Source organism: Girardinichthys multiradiatus, chromosome 7 (genome assembly GCF_021462225.1).
Source record: "Girardinichthys multiradiatus isolate DD_20200921_A chromosome 7, DD_fGirMul_XY1, whole genome shotgun sequence".
Lineage (NCBI taxonomy): Eukaryota > Metazoa > Chordata > Actinopteri > Cyprinodontiformes > Goodeidae > Girardinichthys > Girardinichthys multiradiatus.
Window position 1 is genome coordinate 25,356,383 of NC_061800.1, and position 21,497 is coordinate 25,377,879.

Consider the following 21,497-nt stretch of genomic DNA (forward strand, 5'->3'; position numbering starts at 1 on the left):
CATATTAGCTCAACTGATCTTTACAAAACACAGAAAGTGTATTTCAAGGAAAAACATGCGATGATGTACACAATCTGGGCTGTTTGTGTGAGTGTGTTTTTCCATCTGGGAACATAGGTGACCAGGGAGCTTTGAACAGGTCTGAAACAGAGCTGTCCCACAGTTTCAGGAGTCTGGATTGTTATTTCTCATCCGAACCTGGTAGGTCAGCATGGGTTACAGGACTGTGGTGATGTACACAGAGATAGGCTGCTTTGTGGTCTGTGTGGCCGGATGGATCCTGGTCTGTTCCACGCAGCCTACTGAGATCTGGACCTGGTCTGAAGTCAGCAGTATTGTCATAACATCAGGGAACTACTACTCCAATCTGTGGAAGGACTGTGTTTCAGACTCTACAGGAGCATCTGACTGCAAGGAAATCCCATCACTGATGGCGCTGAATTGTAAGTACAAAATTTGTCATCACAGTGACTAATTTTAATGTATCATACTGGGCATGTTTTATGTAACAAATAACCACAAAGTAGTGCATAATTGAGACATGAAAGACAAGGGACGACATGTATTCAGTCCTGTGAGTGGATGTCCTATGAGTCCTATTTGATAGAACTACAAAGTTTTCAAGTATGTTTCTACCAGTTTTACAGAGGTAGAGACTAACGTTTTGCTCTTTCATCTTTAAAAACTATCTCCAGCTGGGTCAGTCTGGACTGATGTGGTCTCTGAACAGCAATTTTAAAGCCTTGCCACACATTCCCCATTAGATTTAGTATTAGCCATTCGAATACAAGAATATGATTTGATCTAAACTAGTGTTTCTCAAGCCTTCTCCTCAGGACCCAATGTCCTGCATGTTTTAGGTGTTCCCTTCTGCTACATACATTCAATTCAATTCAATTCAGTTTATTTATATATCGCCAATTCACAACACATGTCGTCTCAAGTCCCTTCACAAAAGTCCGGTACATACATTCCAATTAATCCTAATCATTGAACAGTGCAGTTAGATTCAGGTATTTATTCATAAATCCTCTTCACTGACAAAAATGAATGAGTACTTAACAGGTTTCCACAGCATGTGATGGCATGCTGAGGATAAATGCAATTATTTGAATCAGGTATGTTTCTCTAAAACATGAAGGACTGTGGGCCCTGAGCACCAGGGTTGAGAGCCAGTGATCCAAACTTTCCCACCTCAGTTCTGGCTGTATGTTTAGGGTCATTGTCCCGCTGGAAGGTGAACCTTACAAGTCTCAATTTTTTTTCCGCCTCAAACATGTTTTCTTCCAGTATTGCCTTGTATTTAGCTCCATCCATCTTCCCATGAGCTCTGACCAGTTTCCCCTTCTTCTGCTGAAGAAAAGCATCCCCACAGCATAATGCTGCCACCACAATGTGCCACGTTAAAACAATGTGTTCAGGGTGATGTGAAGTGTTATTTTTCAGCCACACATAGCATTTAACTCATAGGCCAGGGAGTTTAACATGGCTTTCTTCATGCCATTCTTCAATAAAGGTCAGATTTATGGAATGTACAACTAAATTTATCCTGTCAGATTGTCCTACCTGAGCTATGGAATGTGCAGCTCCTCCAGAGTAACTATGGGCCTACTTCTCTGATTAATTCTCTTCTTGCCTGGGCTCTCAGGCTAGGTGGATGCCCATGTCTTGGTAAGTTTGGCAAGTAGATTATTTACAAATTAGATGGCTTCTGTAGTTTATTTGCCTAGATTGTGTTGAAGGGGATCATAGCAATGGGTGCTAAATAGAAATGCACGACTCATTTTTTAGAAAACCATGTATCCTTTTATCCTTCCACTTTTTCTATTAGGCACCACTTTGTGTTGGTCTAACAGAAAAGGTTTGTGGTTGTTACAGGACAACATGTGAACAAAATAAGGCGGTATGAATATTTTTCCAGTATGCTGTTTCATAGCAAGAAGTATCTAAGTTCAATACAAAAACATCTTGAACTTTTTCTTCTTTTCAACAGGGGACATTCACATGTGCCGAGCTCTCATCATCATCTCTATTATCTTGGCCTTCTTCGGATCCATCTTGGTCTTAGTGGGAATGAAGTGCACTAAGATTGGGGGCTCAGAGATCACCAATGCAAAAGTAACCTTTGCTGGAGGGATGAACTACCTTATAGGAGGTTAAAAACCCCGAAAGATCCCACTGATTTACACCTAATCATTAATACTTAAAGTAATCTCCCTGTATTATTTCAGGCATGTGTGCAATGGTGGCGTTCTCATATTATGCAAACAAAATCAGATCAGAGTTTCACGACCCATACTATAATCAACAGAAGTATGTACAATACATTAAATATTCAACATACGTTTGTCTGCAAATGAAAGTCAACACCTCAATAGTTCTTTTGTCTGCTTCCAGGTTTGAGATAGGTGTTGGAGTCTTCATCGGCTGGGGTGGTTCCACTTTACTTGTTTCTGGAGGCCTTATTTACAGTGTTTTAGCAGGGAGGGAAGCCTTCAACTCAAAGTAAAATGCTAATTCTGAATGTTTTTTAAACCTTTGCCCTTTTCAATGTTTTGTAAAATGCAACTGTAACTTAACCCTCACAGACCAGAGAAATACTCCACCACCCGGTACCCTGACTACACGTTTGTTCCATCGAGAAGGAGCTACGCGTCATCAGCTCGCACAGAGATCACAGGAACCAGGAAATCAAGGGGTTCAAGCAGAAGCAGCATCTCTGCCATTTCCAGCACCACCAAGCAGACGCCCAGCAATGCTTGAGTCTGACTTTTCTTTAAAGTAGGGAAATGATCTACAATGCCATGAAAAAGTATTTGCTCCACTTACAGAGTGTATCTGTTTTTGCTTTTTTGTCATATTTACATGTTTCAGATCATCCAACATATTTTAATATCAAACAAAGATAGCCTGAGTAAATACAAAACATAGTTTTCTACTGATGATTTCATTAATTAAGGTAAAATCATGAATTAACTGACTAATCTGATTTTTAACCTAAACTTTTGGTGTTGCTTCACTAGTCCCACCTAGGAACTGAAAACTGCCAGACTTACAGATAAATCACTTAAACAGAACCTGTCTGGCAACACGGAGTAGGTTAAACAATCTCAATTACATCATGCTTTGATCTAAAGAAATTAAAGGACAGATGAGAAACAAAGTCGATGATATTGAAAAGTCTGGAAGGAGTAACAAAGTTATTTCTAAAGCTTTGGGACTCCAGGGAACCACAGTGAGATTCATTATCCACACATGGAGAAAATACGGAGAAGTTGTGACACTTCCCAGGTTCAAGGTTGAAGGCATATGTATTATTCTCAAGAGGGAATATGTTGTACAGCAGTCATTAGAAAACAGAATATAACAAACAAACAAAGAATGGGCCAGCGTTCCAACATTACCCATGTGTGTCCTGTTAGATCTGGCAAAAAACAAACAGAATTAAAAAAAATAACACGATGCCTACAATCAAGCACGGTGGTGGTAGTGTGATTGTCTGGTCCTGCTTTGCTGCTTCAGGGTCTGGACGACTTACTGTAACTGATGGAGCCATGAATTCAATATTTTCATTTGGAGCTTTACCAGAAAATCCTGAAGGAGAATGTCCACCTATCAGTCCTTGACCTTAACCACATTCGGGTTATTCTGCAGAACAATCATCCAAAGCACACCAGCAAGTCCACATCTGAATGGCTCGACAATAATCAAAATTAAGCTTTTGGGGTGGCCTAGTACAAGTCTGGGCTAAGTCACATTAAACAGGCCCTTCATAATTACAAATGATGTGTTTATATTTTTATGGCTAAATTTAAACAATTTTGCGAAAAAGAGTGGACCAGAATATTCTCTACAGCTATGTAAAAGAGTTATTGTCAGGGATCACAAACACTGACAAAAGCAATTATCTGGTTTAGGGGCAAGTAATTTTCACACAGGGCCAAATCAATTGCTTTTTGTATTTATTTATTTGGGTTATCTCGGTCTGATATTAAAATTTGTTTGATGATGCGAAACATTTAGGCTTCAAGAAAAGCAAAACCAGAGAAAGTCTTTAATAGGGCAAATACTTTTTTACAGCACTCTATCTCCATGAAAAGCTATGCTTTCAAAGTAATATAATTTCATAACCTCGGTTGGATTATACGTATTGTCCTCATGAACCATAAGAATTTATAGGCCAGAAAATCTAAATGTTGCCTTTAAATACTTTAATCAACCATTGTAACTTGAAATGATTTTTAAGGATTACTTATATTCCCAAAAGCAACAAATTCCTGTTACTAATAACAAGTCGTTTTTTGAATGCCTACAATTTAAATGAGTTAGAAGCAATCAATAAGTTAGGCAAACCGATTTTTGTTTGTTTTGTTTAGAACGTTTTGCTAATGGATCAAATTTGTGAAGATAATACAATTATTTTTGTCTAATTGTTTTGTGAAAACTTTTAAAATTTGCTCTAATTTAAGACATATGTTTGTTGTTTTAGATAAACGCTGGAAAGTTTGCAGCACCCCTTACAAAGATGCCTTAAAAAGCCTCAAAATAAATTAATATTTTACTGCAATAACATAAACTGAACATTGTAAAAAAGTCCAACCTTTAGTTCATGTACATTCATCGAGAAATATTTGTTTTTTGACCAAAGATCACCAGTGCTACTTTTAAATGTGTACTCTATTTTTCTAAGTTGATCGGAACTTTGAACGGTGAACTTTTAAAGTAGTAATGAATGACTTTCTGTTTTCCTGGAGAACAACTAACACCTGAGACAGAGGCCCATTTCTCTTAGCCACTCTTCAAAATGGGAAAGACAAGACAACATGGCATTCGAGAAAGACATGTTTGCTGATCTACTGTCAGAGCAATGCTTAAAAGGTTTGCTGGAACAGCTGAAACTGTGACAAACAAGGCTCACCTACAGGTGGGAGGATTGTTAAGGAAGCTAAAAAAAGAAAACTACAAACCTCCCTGTTAGAGCTGCAGAGCTGTCAGTGAGAGATTATATTAATGCAATAAAATATTAACTCATTTAAGTCTATTTAGTTTTTACACATCTTTATCAGGGGTACTAAACTTGCAATATCTTGATTTTCAAAAGACGTGATCCATACTGATTTAAGATTTACAGTAATACATCTTAAAGCAGAGGAAAATGTGTTTGATTAACTTAACGGTTTGATAAAACACTGCAATGCTGTGCAAGAACTTTAAGATTAATAATTAATGGACAAGAAATGTTTATGGACTCAAAGCAAAGTTGTGTGTACTTTGCTGCAAGGCTTCAAACAGAGTGGAGATGGTTAACTCAAAGCAATAAATAATTTATTCAACCTGCAATCTGAAAGGTATCCCAAAGAAATCTCAAAAGTGAGCCTCTGTATTTCTTTCAGGCCCCCTCATACTCTGATACCCCTAAACAAAATCCACTGCACCCAATTGACTTCAGAATTCACCTATGTAGTAAGCAGAGTGTGAGTGTGTGTAATTTTATTTTTTGTGTAAAAAAAAAAATGTGTGTGTTCTTGTGAGAAAACATTTTTTTGTTTAATTCGAGTCACTTTATTAATATAGCACCAATTCAAAACACATGTTGTCTCAGACACTTTGCAAAAATATTAATTCATTTACAAACAGATTCCAATTCAAGTACATACATGGCAAACTACTCCTGGTTATCAAACAATGCAGTCAAGTTCAGTGTATTCTTCAAATCGGTTAAAAAGTTTTTCTATCAAAGGAAACCCAGCAGATTGCATCGAGTCAGTGACTTGCAGCATTCACTTCTCCTAGATGAGCATGTAGAGACAGTGGACAAACGCTTTCATTGACTTTGCAGCATTCTCTCATGACAGTAGAACAGACAGCTCCCTTTTAATAGGAAGATACTACCAGCACAACCAGGCTCAGTGTGAGCGGCCATTTGCCACAACAGACTGGGGGGTTGACAGGAAAGAGCCTGTACAAACAAAACCATCAAGACCAAGGAATACATCAGACAAGTCTAGAATAAGGCTATAAAAATCCACAGCTTAAGTGGAAGAATCTGTAGACAGGACAAATATGAGTGCTCTCCACAAATCTGGTCTTTATGGAAGAGAGGCAAGAAAAAAGCAAAACAAGCCATATTTGCAGTTTCTGCAAGCCACTGGCATGTGGATGAACCAAACATTTGTTGAAAAAGGTCCTCTTCTCAGATGAGACCAAAACGGAACTTTCTGGCCTACATGCGGAGCTAACACTGTGAACAAACCATCCTAATGGTGAAACATGGTGGTGGCAGAATCATGCTGCGGGGTTGCTTTACTTAAGCAGGGACACGGAAGCAAGCCAGAGCTGAGGGGATAGTGGATGGAGCTAAATACAGGCCAGTTCTGAAAGAAAAACTTTGAGGGGCCTCAAAGGACTTCAGGATGGCATGGGAATTTACTTCCCAGCAGCCTCCACATAATCTCAGTTTCATGTAAAATAAAATGGCTTAACTGACGTGTTCCTACTTCCACAACAGCTGAAGGAGTTAGAACCAACATGCATCCAATAAAACTCTTCCAGTAATTAGCAACGTTCACTTTACACTATATTGTGGAAGTTTCTTGGTCAACTAACGCGGAAAGTGGGGTAGATACTATCTAACCCGGACCACGCACACTCCCGCGCACGCGCTGGCCGTTTTGTGCTGCCGTGGCCGATCTCCGTTGAGCCAACCGACGTGGGCGGGGTTTCACGAGCAAGCCAGCCAATCAGCGGCCCCCACGACCGGACAGCGAAGCGTGCTGCTGTGCTGCGAAGGCCGGGGCGAAAAGGGAAGCTATGCACAGCAGTGGAAAGCAACACATGGGATTGCTGAGAGCTAAACCAAACATCTGGTAAATCATCGCCTGACAGCCTGGGATATACCGAGAGAAGACCCGTGAGCTTCAAATTCAGCCATGGTTTCCATCGACCATGTAACTCACAAGATACTGACTTACATCCCATATGTTCTTGTTTTGATTGACATGCGATATGAGGGTAAGAGTTGCTAGTTAGCTTTGCCTCTGTTCAGACATTTAAGGTTACTTTCTGTCTTCGTAACGGTGCCATTAACTTTAACGTGATCCATTTGTTTCGGTCCAACTGACCTGTGCTTGGATTGCTGACAGCGTTAGCTTGCTAAGCCGCTAGCTGTTTTGGCTCACCTTAAGCTAGATAATTAACAGTGGTTTAGCTTGCTTTTGTTTGGAAGTTGCTCTCTGGGTTTGAGTCTGAAAATAATAAAAACTAATATTATTCTCTGGTGACTAAGTACATGAAATATGCGGTGTTTTACCGTGGAGAAAGTCTGCTAAAGAGCTTCACAGCTGGTGGGATAAACACTCATGGCTAAAGGAGTGACAAAAAAATAGTTTTTACATAAATGTTACTGTTTCAGTTTTATGGTGGCAATTTGCACTGGTTTTCGGTAAAGAGTGATCAGAAGACAAATGTCATACAAAACTCTTATTTGCAATGTATTTTATTGTGTGCTGTTTAAATAATCTACTAACTTTAGTTGAATTACCTTATTGTTAGCTCAGAAGAAAGTGTTAATGAGGGCAGGGCACCTCACCCTTATCAAGAGTCATTTTATGAAGTCTCTAAAAATATATTGTATAAAGTATTTAGCTCACGAGGTCCTGCATCAGTTATGTCATTGCCTACAATTTGCTAGCTGGTTCTCTTCTGCTCCATTTGCGCACATAAACATAAATGCTCAACAAAGCCATTCACATTACATATTTTAGTCATCAGAAAACAGAACAAGTTTGATAAATTGAATAAGACGTATTTGCTAATTGCACACAATGCATAAAGCTGCACCTTCATTCTTCTGCTTCTGCAAATTCACACCTGGTCTCAGTCCCTGCCTGCAGCAGGTTCTGCACATTAACAACTATTGTGTTTAGATAAATGGGAGAGGCAAACAGGATCAGTAATAAGTTCCCCCTGAGACAGATATACAGTGTGTGCATAATTATTAGGCAAGTTGTATTTTTGAGGATACATTTTATGACCACAGTTCTTTCAGTCAATCCAAAATTGTAATAAACCTCAGACCTGGATATTTAAAAAAATTAAAGTCCTTGCACTCAAGCAGCAAGCTTTGGAAAAAAAAAACATTTTTGTTCATTTTAAAACCAAGCCATGACTTCATGCCTGTACATACATTGATAATTCTATTTTTGTGTTTCTAGGAGTGAAATGTGGGAAGGATGGAAGTGTCGACAATCACATGGAAATGGGGAAGAAACTGCTTGCTGCTGGACAGCTGGCTGATGCCCTCTCTCATTTCCACGCTGCTGTGGGTGAGTAATGGAAGTAAAAAACATATTATTTTGCGTTGTTACTGAATGAAATGTATTTCCAGAAACGTGTGGTTGTATTTTCTGTCATTTGCTCAGATGGAGACCCTAAGAACTATTTGGCGTACTACAGGAGGGCTACGGTGTTTCTCGCAATGGGAAAGTCAAAGTCTGCACTGCCAGACTTGAGCAGAGTCATTGAACTCAAACCAGACTTCACATCTGTGAGCTTTGTCTTCTTAAGCCAGAAATGATTTATTTCACTCATTATTTTGTGTCATTCTGCACTGTCAGCTGGTTTAGTAATTCTATATTTGCAGTAGTTCACAAACTAAGGTCTCCGTTTCTCTCTAAAGGCACGTCTTCAGAGAGGAAACCTCCTTCTGAAGCAGGGAAAGCTGGACGAAGCAGAAAGTGACTTCAAGAAAGTGGTAGGTACAGGCATTCATTTAGTTTGAACTAAACACAAGACTTCTCCAGGAGGGGTCAGTGTTGCTCTGTTAACTGTTTTGCCATCAAAGCATTAGTTAAGCAATGTACTGAGTGGATTTGCCTTGCAATGTCTGCATGACTGGCTCAATATTAGTAGTTTTACTGTAACGTTCACCAGAAGTTTTACCATGCTTGGTTTTCTGTGAGGGTGTCTCAGTCGCCTGTAAAAGGAAATAAAAAACATATTGTATAGCCTTCAGTTTAATCCGTGTTGCCCTTCAATCATCGGGTTTCCTGTCGCCTCTGTCCTTCTGCACCATTTTTTAGAGACACAAAATACTCAGATCCCATTTGTGTGGCAAAAGCATTTGGGTTCATCCAACCCTCATTTGTAGTTTGGATAAGATTACATTTATTAAACTGAGGCTGGAACAACCGAGGGGTGCTGAGGTATCTTGTGCAGATAGGCTCAGGATACTGGGGCCTGCAGTTTAGAACTGTTCACTTGTAAATAACGATGAGAACGATATCTGCTTCAAGATTAGATCTGAGTAACTGTTGTGATTCTTTTTACAGCTTTCATATCGTAAGCCTGACCTCTGTACAAATAATCTTTTGTATTTATACTTTTAAAAATGGACTGAAAGGACTGGAAAATCTGGAAAGGTTTGAAGTATTGAGATGAATCATACTGCCATTTTGTCATAAGCCTGTAAAATTGTCCCACCTCGTCTCATCTGTTGACTCATCCTGCAGTTTCAAGCGGGTTCCTTCAGTCTGGATTCGTTTCCCATTCTGTTGGATGTCAGTAGGTGCTTAGATTACATCATGTCTCATTGGCTTAGGGTACATATTTCGTTCATTTTGCTGAGTAGTTCCTTGCCTCGACATTTGACTGCAATGATGCACGTTTCTGAGTTTAGTCCTGCTTCTCTGTTTGGCACGCTGTACCGTGACTCCAGATGGCGGATCCGGAGGAGGGCAATATGCTTCAGACTGATAAATACACTTCAAAATGTGATGTTCGCATACACTTTTCATCAGCATCTATGTTGTAATAATTTATTATTCAAATGATAAAAAAACCAAAGAGATTAGAGAGGAAAATGTAGGTTAATTGCTTTCAATACAGTCAAGAAATCTTCACCAATGATGAAGATGGATCTTAATGCTAGTGAGCTTCATCCATTATAAAACCAGTGTTTATGTTTGGGATCATGGTCCTGTGTGGAACACCCAGGCGTGTCAAACTGTTAACCACTGGACCAGAACTACCCTTAAATAAAACAGAACTGGCTAACTCAGAAACCCTCATGGCTCAAGCTCACCATGACTGGGAAGCTCCTGAAATCACCAGTGTCACTGTCCACAGTGAGGTGGATGTTTTCTATAACAATATACTGAGATGTTGGTGACCACGACACATGCTTCTGCTTCAGATTTGGCACCTTTAAGCTTGACTGAAATTTGTAGCTGCCTGTATAGACGAGCCAGATGTTTTCTGGGGGAAAACGTTTTAAAGTTAGACGAGTCAAAGATGAAGCTATTTGGCCACAATAAAAGAACGTTGTTTGAAGGAGTCAATGTGAGACTTTTAAGCATCAAGCATGGTGATGGCAGCATCATGCAGTGGGTCTTTTTAGCTGCCAGTGGCACCTTTGCATGTACAAAGTGGATGTACTAGTGAAGGTGAAACTCCAAATACTTCACCTTCACCCCAGATCAATAGCTACATGGTAGAAACATGGACAGGAATGGCTGTTCAGGAAAATTATCCCAAGTGCACGACAAAATGGTTTGGAATGGATAAAACAGGCTAACAATAAGCTTAAGCAATGACCAAGACCTCAGCTTTTATAGGAAATTATTGGACTTTGTTTAAAAGCCAAGTGTGTGCCATTAAATCAAATATATTCTGATAAGGTCAAACACCAGAAGTATGCCAGAAACGTGATGGTGACAGAACGCCTGGGGTTAAAGTGCAGATTTTCTACGATACATTTATTAAAATAGAGGGGGGTGTATTGGAGCCTTAGGAAAACCCACTACAAATTCTAACTTGTCCAAAAAAGAAAATGTTTTTAAAACAGACTCGAGATGTTGTATAATCATTCCACCCTGGAAAAACAATGTCTCAATGTTAAAACTGCTCATGGCACAGAATTTCATTTTAATTTGCTGCAGTGTTTCCTTCTTACACACCAGGATGAGCTGCCGTCCATTAGGAGAGTAGATTTAAGATGGTGAAACCTTTTACTGTAATAATGTCAAGTAATCTGGCCAGAGGTGGACACTGTCCTGCTGCTTCAGCAATCCACAGCTGTGGTCTAACCTAATGCATCACATTTATGCTCCTCTCTAAGCTTAGCTAGCAGGAAACTCTTGAAAGGATAGTCGAGTCATTTTTGCAGCAGTTCAGTCATTAGCAGATATTGCTTTTGTAAATATGATGAGAAATGTTACAGCTAATGGGTTTAGGGAGCCCTGCCCAGAGAGGAGGCAGACACTGGCAGGAAAATCTCCCCTGGAGTAGAACTCCTCCTTGAATATGTTGGTGACATTAGAAATCAATTTTCATTAAGATTATTTGCCTGCAATATTTCACATGCTGATCTTCCTCCTCCAGCTTGTTTTTCTTCAGTCACCCATGTGCTGTAATTTAAACATTACTAAAAGCAATACATTTAATGCCTTCCTTTAAAATGTTCCAGCTGAAATCCAAACCCTCTCACAAAGAAGAGAAAGACGCTACGAGCCAGCTGGCGAAGTCCGATGAACTTCAGCGGCTGGTGGCCCAGGCGCGCCGCAGCTACGGCAGCAAAGACTACATGACAGCTGCTGCTCAGCTTGATGCTGTAATTGAGGTAAAAACCATTGTCCCGTTGCTGCTGTTGCTGCAGCAGCGTGTTGACAGTTCCTGTGTAGAGTTGGCAGCAAATGTTTGCATTCGGTCATTTTCAGACCTGCATTTGGGACGTGGCCTCTCGTGAGATGCGAGCAGATTGCTTTATTCAGATGGGAGAGATGGAGAAAGCCATCGGCGACCTCAAAGCTTTGTCCAAGTTGAAGAACGACAACACACAGGGTTTCTACAAGCTCAGCACCATCTACTATAACCTTGGAGACCACGAGATGTCACTGAAGTAAGGAGGGCCTTTTGTGAGTTTTCTTCTACCACAAACACACTTATTGAAATGATGGTTGGTAACATTAGCTAATAATCTTTATTCAGCCAACAGTTTTTAATGATCGAACCTTTTTTTTTACATTGCAACATTAAACCTCAGCTACAAACTGATGAATCTTACCGACAGACTGGTGACTTCTAAAGGTAGTTTAGTGAAAGGGGGCAGATTTATTTATAAAACACAATGTTCACCCCACAAAAATTAGAAGTTTGTGGTTTTAATGTGAATGTGAAAAATGCTGCTTGAATGTGCTGCTGTCTTTTCTATTAAGGCCAGAAAATCAGTCATTCCAAGCACCTGGTGCAGTGTAAATGTAGCAAGAAACAAGTGAAACATTTCTGTGATAACAACGAAAGAGTAAAGTCGGCGCGTCTCCTCTGGTCCGCAGTGAGGTGCGCGAATGCTTGAAGCTGGACCCGGATCACAAGCAGTGTTTCAGTCATTACAAACAGGTCAAGAAGCTCAACAAACAAATCCTGTCTGCAGAAGAGCTCATCCGAGAGCAGAGGTTTGTGTTTTATACCCGTCGTTTTAGAACTGTGTGCTAGCTTGTAATGGTTCTGATAAAATGCTTCAAGGGGCATGAATGTGTTGGAACAATGACATATCTCTGCTGAATACCAGGGCTTACATCAGCTGTAGACTGTCTTTAATCCTGAAGCACTCCCACTTTCTGGTTTCACAAACAGGCGAACAAATCCCATGTTAATGTGGATGGCTGTCACATCGAATTTGACTTAATGTCTGATATTCATGAGACTGCAGAGAATGATGTTGGTGTGATGTTTTTGGATGCTGCAATCCATGCAGCATTCTCCTTGCTGACGCGTCTTCCTGCTGTTGAAGGTATGAAGACGCAGTGAGTAAATATGAGGACGTAATGAAGACTGAGCCCAATGTTCTCCAGTTCTCCCTGCTAGCCAAGGAGAGAATCTGCCACGCACTGTCGCAGGTCGGAGTCCTTCCTGATGGCACACAACTCACTCTGTACATTTTATGAGAAGATGTTCTGAACCATTTTATTTTTTGTGGTCTGATTAGGCTCAGCAGGCGAGCAGGGCTGTCTCGGTGTGTAGCGAAGTCCTGCAGTCGGACCCTGAGAACGTGAACGTGCTGAAGGATAGAGCTGAGGCCTATGTTCAAGATGAACAGTATGAAAACGGTAAGCCTCTTAGCTGGACCTATTTTTATTTTTTTTACATTTTAACGGAATCAGTGACACTTTTTTTCTGCTGAGTTTATTTTTCTTTGTCAGAACTCTTTCCTTAAAACAAAATACACTTTTTTACAGTTTGTGTCGTTACAACCACAAACTTCAATGTATCTTATTGAGGTTTTATGTGACAGACCCAACACAGAAGAGTTAATCATTCTCAAGTGGAAGAAAATAAATTGTAGTGCAAACAACTGCCTTCAAAACTCACCTGTTTAGTAAATAAAGTTGGCCTTTGTGAGATTTAATTTATGATTAGTCATTCTGTAAACGCCTTGGAGGCGTATTAGAGAACATTACTGAAATAATTCATTGTTTAAAGTAAGTCCAAGAAGTCCGATTTGCAGTTTTCCTAAAGAACAGAAACATGACAGTGGCAGCATCATGCTCTGGGGATGTTTTTCTAAAGCAGGGACAGAGAAACATGTCAGAGTTGACATGAAGGTGATTGGACCTAAATGCAGGACAATCCTGGAAGAAAATCTTCTTTCCTTTCAGCAAAAGATTTAAGACCAGGGTTGAGGTTCACTTTCCAGCAGGATAACGAGGTTAAACTAACAGCCACAGCTACAATGGACAGGTTTAGATATACAGGTCCTTCTCAAAATATTAGCATATTGTGATAAAGTTCATTATTTTCCATAATTTAATGATGAAAATTTAACATTCATATATTTTAGATTCATTGCACACTAACTGAAATATTTCAGGTCTTTTATTGTCTTAATACGGATGATTTTGGCATACAGCTCATGAAAACCCAAAATTCCTATCTCACAAAATTAGCATATTTCATCCGACCAATAAAAGAAAAGTGTTTTTAAAACAAAAAACGTCAACCTTCAAATAATCATGTACAGTTATGCACTCAATACTTGGTCGGGAATCCTTTTGCAGAAATGACTGCTTCAATGCGGCGTGGCATGGAGGCAATCAGCCTGTGGCACTGCTGAGGTCTTATGGAGGCCCAGGATGCTTCGATAGCGGCCTTTAACTCATCCAGAGTGTTGGGTCTTGAGTCTCTCAACGTTCTCTTCACAATATCCCACAGATTCTCTATGGGGTTCAGGTCAGGAGAGTTGGCAGGCCAATTGAGCACAGTGATACCATGGTCAGTAAACCATTTACCAGTGGTTTTGGCACTGTGAGCAGGTGCCAGGTCGTGCTGAAAAATGAAATCTTCATCTCCATAAAGCTTTTCAGCAGATGGAAGCATGAATTGCTCCAAAATCTCCTGATAGCTAGCTGCATTGACCCTGCCCTTGATAAAACACAGTGGACCAACACCAGCAGCTGACACGGCACCCCAGACCATCACTGACTGTGGGTACTTGACACTGGACTTCTGGCATTTTGGCATTTCCTTCTCCCCAGTCTTCCTCCAGACTCTGGCACCTTGATTTTCGAATGACATGCAGAATTTGCTTTCATCCGAAAAAAGTACTTTGGACCACTGAGCAACAGTCCAGTGCTGCTTCTCTGAAGCCCAGGTCAGGCGCTTCTGCTGCTGTTTCTGGTTCAAAAGTGGCTTGACCTGGGGAATGCGGCACCTGTAGCCCATTTCCTGCACACGCCTGTGCACGGTGGCTCTGGATGTTTCTACTCCACACTCAGTCCACTGCTTCCGCAGGTCCCCCAAGGTCTGGAATCGACCCTTCTAGACAATCTTCCTCAGGGTCCGGTCACCTCTTCTTGTTGTGCAGCGTTTTCTGCCACACTTTTTCCTTCCCACAGACTTCCCACTGAGGTGCCTTGATACAGCACTCTGGGAACAGCCTATTCATTCAGAAATTTATTTCTGTGTCTTACCCTCTTGCTTGAGGGTGTCAATAGTGGCCTTCTGGACAGCAGTCAGGTCGGCAGTCTTACCCATGATTGGGGTTTTGAGTGATGAACCAGGCTGGGAGTTTTAAAGGCCTCAGGAATCTTTTGCAGGTGTTTAGAGTTAACTCGTTGATTCAGATGATTAGGTTCATAGCTCGTTTAGAGACCCTTTTAATGATATGCTAATTTTGTGAGATAGGAATTTTGGGTTTTCATGAGCTGTATGCCAAAATCATCCGTATTAAGACAATAAAAGACCTGAAATATTTCAGTTAGTGTGCAATGAATCTAAAATATATGAATGTTAAATTTTCATCATGACATTATGGAAAATAATGAACTTTATCACAATATGCTAATATTTTGAGAAGGACCTGTAGTACACTGTGTGTTAAAATGGCTTAGTCTAACTCGGACTCTGTGGCAAGATGAGAACATTTACGTTTACAGATGCGCTGCACCCAGTCTGACTGATCTGAGTTACTTTTCAAAGCAGAATGGACAAAAATGTCTGGTTCTAAATAAAAAGTTGCAGCTAGAACTGTAAAGGGGATTACTATGGAGGATTGATTGTGGGGGCCGATATGTAAACTATAAGTAAAATAAATATTATGTTTCACTTTTAAAAACTTTTTGTATCAAAATAATATACTACTTTAACTTTCCCGAGTAAAATAGTTGATTTGACATAGAAAAACTTTTTTTGTGATGCCTACCTGTCAGGCTACAGTGTGCTTTTCAGATGTTAAAACTAAGGTAAAAAGCTTATAAGAACTGCTGTTTGTTTGACTGCATGGCTCCATTCTTCTACAAAAACCTCCACTGTCGACAACAACTGTAGTAAAAGAGGGTTAACACAAGGGGTCCCTGTTACATCAAAGAGTGAATGCAGTGGACAGTTAAACTTTATTATTTCAAGATCGGGTTCTACCAGAGTTCTGCACAGATTCTTAGCTTTTCCTAGGATTGCGTGCCTCTGAACAGAGAGATCGCCACTCTTCCTCCAGATGCTGGGACCTTGATTTCCCAAATGAAATCAAAAATATTTTCATCTGAAAAGAAAACTTTGGACCACTGAAGGAACAGTCTTTTAAAAGAAAATAAGAAGCTATGTTTTAAATTCATGTGTTCAAGCCTGATTGAGGATGGAGTGAGTCAGTGGATTTTACTTTTACGCCAGCCAACAAATTATAGAGGCACTAGTTGTAAAGGTCAGTATGCACATAAAGGGAGTAATGGCTATAAGAAAACACAAGGACATGAGTTAAAGCTGTCCGCTCCTTTTTGTTTAGTTCCTTCCAGGTCCTGTCTCTCAAAACCAACCCTCAAACCTTTTCTAATTAAAAGAAAGGATAGCACAGCACCCAGTAAATAAGATTAATCTTTAAAGACCCCCACCATGTCTGCAGGAGACCCTCACTGTGCCGTCATTAACGGTACCCCAACACATCAGCCGTCAGAGCACATGGGTGTTTAATTCACCTGGGTACGCCTCGCAGGGTAAACAAGGCTCAAAGCATCCAGACATGTGCACACAAACAGCCTGAAGCCGTCTCGGCTTCTTGCTGAGTACGTTTATATCAGGAGAGAAGAAGCTGCAGATGGAAGCTATTAAATTATTGTGACACCTATAAAGGAATAGCATGTAAGCCCGTGTTTATGTTGAAGTGATGGGAGCTATGAAAGGTTAGTAATGGCAGGTATTTTGGTATTTCTCTCTTAGAAGTTGCAGTACTTCCTGAATGTGGAAACCTAGTTTGTGTTATTTAAAGGAACTTGATATTTCATGTGTAGTAATCCATCTGCTGATCCCTTAAAGACCATATACTGTTTCCTTTATAAGTTCATTTAGAATATTTCTTGGCATTTTCTCATATTTCTCAGAAAGTTGGATAACTTTCCTGACATTTGCTTAGCTTATCTCTGTTGTATTTTGGTGCACACTGCAGTTTATTGAAATAAGGTAGCACAACATGTTTATTTTTTTCTACTTTCTCTGTTTTCCCAGAAAGTATCCCTCTGAATTCATCAGTTTTCTTTCAAGCACAAGCTCTTTCTGTTGCCTTTAAACCTTTGCCTGCAGTCTACAGTAGAACGCCGTTTTAATGAATCACTTCTCAGTCAGTAGATGCATTTAAATCAGCGCAGACCATGGCTCTTTGTGTGAGCCAGACAATAATGTAATTTCATTGAGCCAGTTAACATGCATTGCAGTGATTTTTTTTCCGGAGTGAAGTGGCCAGCTGAAATTGAATTCGCATGTTTTTGCATGCTGTGCTGCTGTTCTTGAAGCAGAGCTCTTAGCGTCCTGTTGTACAATCACACACAAATCCGACTTTCAGACAGTTATTGTAGGGACCGAAATAATTGAGACGTTAACCTAAACACAGCTGCACCGTCCGTATTTCCGGTGGTAAAAGGGCGGTTTGTATTTAAAGATATTGTTGCAGGACAAATTATAATTTTTTTTTTCCCAAAGCTTTGTTATGATTGTGATGTAGGAAAATGATACACCGTTCTAATTTTTTTTGATTAATGTATACCTAAAAGCTGCATTTATATTAAGATTTATTTACTCACAGGTTGACTCCATTTACGAATTGGGTGACCTCAGAAGTCAATTAGTTACACTGGATGCCAAAGTAGAGGGGACCAAATACAAATGTATCCTAAACTTAAATTTGTTTGTGCAAAAGTTAGAAAACCATGTCATATTTTAACTCCAATTGACGTGACATAAAATCCCACTAAAATACATAGAAATCTTCAATTCTGGCTTGCCAAAATGTGAAAATGGCCATTAATGCTTTTGTACAAAGCAAAACTGATCCTGCTTTGCTTTCTTTTTATATTCGTATTTCTTTTCAGCCATGAAAGACTATGAGACTGCTGCAAAACACAGCGAGAATGACCATCAGATCAAAGAAGGCCTGGAAAGAGCTCAGCGACTTCTCAAACAGTCACAAAGGAGGGATTATTATAAGATTCTCGGAGTGAAGAGGTGTGTGTGTGCTGATCACTGGATTTGGGACATTTTGTTACATTTTCCATGATTTTAGCAGATTTAGTTTAGATATTTCGGGGGAGAAATTAGAATTTTGATGTATACACAATATAACAATTTCCCTGAAAAACCCCCTACACCCAAAGACTACACAACCTTTGTGTTTTAAAGCCACCATTGAAGCATTATATTTTCAAAACACTCAGTTTTCTACACAGGAACCAGAACACCAGCTTAAACTAAAGTATTTTTAGTTTCAGCTTATGTTGACATTGAGATGTAACGGCTGTTCTTTACAACAACAAAAAAAGCGCTGATAATGCTCTGTTCATGCTCACAGAACTGCCCAGAAAAAAGAGATTATCCGTGCCTACAGGAAACTGGCCCAACAGTGGCACCCTGACAACTTCCAGGACCCGGAGGAGAAGAAAAAGGCAGAGAAGAAGTTCATAGACATTGCTCAGGCTAAAGAGGTTCTCACTGATCCAGGTTAGGAGCGAGTTCTGCAGAGTCGGACAGCTGTTAGTGCCCATCTTGCAGTAAATGTCAGCTCGTCTTGGAGGTGCTTAACGCACCAAACTGCTATTTACATTCTCCTTTTAGGTTATTGTTATCACACTTCCACACAGTCAAGCTAGGCTGATTCAAACAGCGGAAAGCTTTTTACATCCTAAAATTTCTACACTTCTCAGTCAGAATTAATCAGAATATCAGAGGAAGCAGTTTAAAAGAACTAATTGTAGGATTTTCCTCTGGAATTTAAGGAAAATATTACATATTTGCATGTCAACATTGTCCTTTTTAAAGTTAACCACAAAATTAGACCATAAAAACCAGTTAACAAATTGCTAACTCTACAAAAATGTGTTCAGTGAAATTCACTACAAACTGGAATAAATGGTGTTTTCCAGAAATGAGAACAAAGTTCGACCACGGAGAAGACCCCATGGATCCTGAGAGCCAGCAAGGTCACCATCACCCCTTCCACGGAGGTTTCCACGGCTTCCAGGGTTTCAATCCGTTCGGCTCCGGACCCTTCAACTTTAAATTCAACTTTAACTGAGAAGTGTTATTATCCAGCACCGCTGGAGTGGATTATTGTATTTCCCTCCCTATTTAAAAGGGAGATCACTGGCAAGAAAACATGTCAGCTCCTAACTGTCACAAAAATGTGTAGCGAATGGCAACTCAAACCCATATATGTTGGTAAATAAGGCAACTTCGAATGTCGTGGGGGGGGGGTACCTATATCTGCCTTGTGTGAAGCAGCTTTTCTGGCAACAGTAAGTTCACTCTGAGAATTGGATTGTTTCTACGTGTTGCAGTCTGCGATTCACATCCACTCACCTAATTAAATTGGTTCAAAACACTATTTTTTATATGAATGGATTTTTGCTGAATTGTAAATAATAAAAAAAAGCTATTTATGTACATCAATCTGGATTCGGTGAATTATTTGAAGAAGCAGGAAAATGCACTGGTTACAGTTAGGAACACTTAAAAGGTTTAAAAGCCTTTTTATGAACATAAACATTTATAAAACTACAAACTGAATTAACAGACCTGCATACCTCAGCTAGGTACTGCACACACCCACTGATGACCATGAATTTACAGACCATAAAAAGGTTTATTCTTTTGACCCACCCTCTATTCATTTAATAAACATTGCTGTTTGGTGTGTTGCCATGGCAGCCTGCCTGCACCTGTTTTTAAACATGAAACTTTAAAATGGAAAAAATACACGGCTTGATTTGAGCAGTAAAACTCCTTTTTATTCCTGAGACAACATTACTGGATCTTTGAAGAAGTCAAACAATGGGAAATAATTCACACATAAGTTAGCATTGTACAAACGACCCAGAAAACATGAGTTTTCTTTGTTCTCTGATTGGGAAGCATAAGCTGTCCCACCATCTGTCAACCCCCTCTCTGTAAACACTTTGGTTTTCCCTCACCGGTTTCCTTATCTCCGAGCATGTACTCTGCAAACAGTACCAGTTAAACTACACGCATTAGAAGCTATAAAAATGTATATATATTTAAACTTCTACCTACTGATAATGTTTTTGTATAAACGTTATCTGGATATATGAACCTACAGAGAATTTTTGGGGAAAGAATCTGGTGGGGAAGTAGGTGAAGATAGCAGGGAGAGCCATGTGTACAAAGTGAATGACCTTGCTCATAAGTGATGAGGTTGGGGAATTTAACTTATTTAAACATTCCTTGCACTGACGGGTGATCTTGCTGAGGATGCGGAGCTGATCTTTCAGAATAACACTTCATTATGTCTGTGAGTTACCTGATAATAGTAATGTTTACAGATTGAGTTAGTTTTAGCCATTATTTAAGCCATCTCTGGTTTCTCATTAAATGTAAAGATTCCTACACCGTTTTACAAATATAGGAAGGTGTGCAATTGGATCAAAGATCTGGAAAAGGAAACAGAGGTATGGAAAACATCCTAATATATAAGACTTTTATTCCCTTTCGGACTATATAAAGGATGTCCATCCATTCATTCTGAGGTCCCAAATTTAAATCCTCACCTCTGTAATGATACCTGCTTCAGATTCACAATGAACTTCTGTAACTGCATTTATAAGATTTGCCAAAGAATTAGGTGGGAAACCTGAAAATCAATCTGGGAAAGTAGGAACTGTGGAAGTCAATTAGGACAGGAAGTGCAACTGTAAGATGAATAGATGCTTGACCCTGTGGTGAATGATTTGGATCAGGGAATGCTGGACGAGACAACAGACATGCAGGTAAGAAATGAACTACTGGTACATTTAGTGTGTTATTAGAGCTGCCGAGAGAGGAGTGATCAGTTATTATAGGCGGGTTGGGTCTAACAACTCTCGGTCTGTAATGCAATTTGTAAAATCTAATAACAGTTGATGTTGGTTTGGCACCACAGGCGAATGCAACATCGTCTTCGCTTGGTTCACACAGTCAAATTAAGAACAATACAAAAACATAGCTGTGTTCATTATTTTAAATACTAGAAATCATTTACAAAATTTGCCTTCTCCACCTGAACAGTGCAACATATGCCAAATATTTCTCCTAAAACAAACATGTAGTGCTCTGAACGTTCTGTTGCCACGAGTCTCCAATAATTGCATACCGACAGTCTGACTGTAGAGCTTTGAGCCACGGCTTCCTGGCTGCTCTTTAACAATTAAATCCTGTGCAGAGTTTGTGAGATTTTTACTGACTTCAGAAGAAAGATATGACATCTCTGAAAATATCACATCCTCCTCATCCGGCTGGGGATGTAACACTCCACAGCTATGTTTAGCTGGAACTGTCTGTCTTCAAGCTTCACAGGTGGCCTGCGTGCAAAAAGGTGCTGCCTGCTTCCTCTTCACCATGCTTCTGGCAGACACTAAAGTTCATCCCGCCGGTTCTCTGCCGCAGGAAAGAAATGCCAAAAAGGAGCACTTAATACGAGAGAAGAACAATCTAGATAAAGAAAAGGTTAAATCGTGCCAGGGAATAACAGACAA

At 39.8% G+C, this 21,497-nt stretch overlaps 3 protein-coding genes across 6 annotated transcripts in view; 2 read left to right on the plus strand and 1 right to left on the minus strand.

Annotated features, from left to right (window-relative positions):
• Positions 1-135: 135 nt before the first annotated feature.
• On the plus strand, positions 136-5,340 carry LOC124871190 (claudin-10). The gene is made up of 5 exons (XM_047370287.1): positions 136-443; positions 1,994-2,155; positions 2,232-2,313; positions 2,398-2,505; positions 2,589-5,340. The coding sequence occupies exons 1-5, from the start codon at positions 212-214 to the stop codon at positions 2,761-2,763; spliced, it is 759 nt and encodes a 252-aa protein (XP_047226243.1). The 5' UTR covers positions 136-211; the 3' UTR covers positions 2,764-5,340.
• A 1,391-nt stretch (positions 5,341-6,731) lies between these two features.
• dnajc3a (DnaJ (Hsp40) homolog, subfamily C, member 3a) lies at positions 6,732-19,419 on the plus strand. Of its 2 annotated transcripts, none has more exons than XM_047370273.1 (12): positions 6,732-7,011; positions 8,214-8,324; positions 8,421-8,545; positions 8,678-8,752; positions 11,465-11,617; positions 11,715-11,896; positions 12,330-12,449; positions 12,788-12,893; positions 12,983-13,103; positions 17,847-17,979; positions 18,323-18,471; positions 18,894-19,419. In XM_047370273.1, the coding sequence occupies exons 1-12, from the start codon at positions 6,930-6,932 to the stop codon at positions 19,043-19,045; spliced, it is 1,509 nt and encodes a 502-aa protein (XP_047226229.1). In that variant the 5' UTR covers positions 6,732-6,929; the 3' UTR covers positions 19,046-19,419. The 2 variants fall into 2 exon arrangements, with proteins under 2 accessions (XP_047226229.1, XP_047226230.1); XM_047370274.1 differs by having other exon boundaries at positions 6,745-6,866.
• Positions 19,420-19,735: 316 nt separating this feature from the next.
• Positions 19,736-21,497, minus strand: part of uggt2 (UDP-glucose glycoprotein glucosyltransferase 2) — a 63,160-nt gene continuing 61,398 nt past the window's right edge. For all 3 annotated transcript variants that reach the window (XM_047370250.1, XM_047370249.1, XM_047370251.1), the window contains one exon: positions 19,736-21,399. In XM_047370250.1, the coding sequence (XP_047226206.1) occupies positions 21,377-21,399 (23 nt within the window). In that variant the 3' untranslated portion in view covers positions 19,736-21,376. The remainder of the gene's footprint in view (positions 21,400-21,497) is intronic.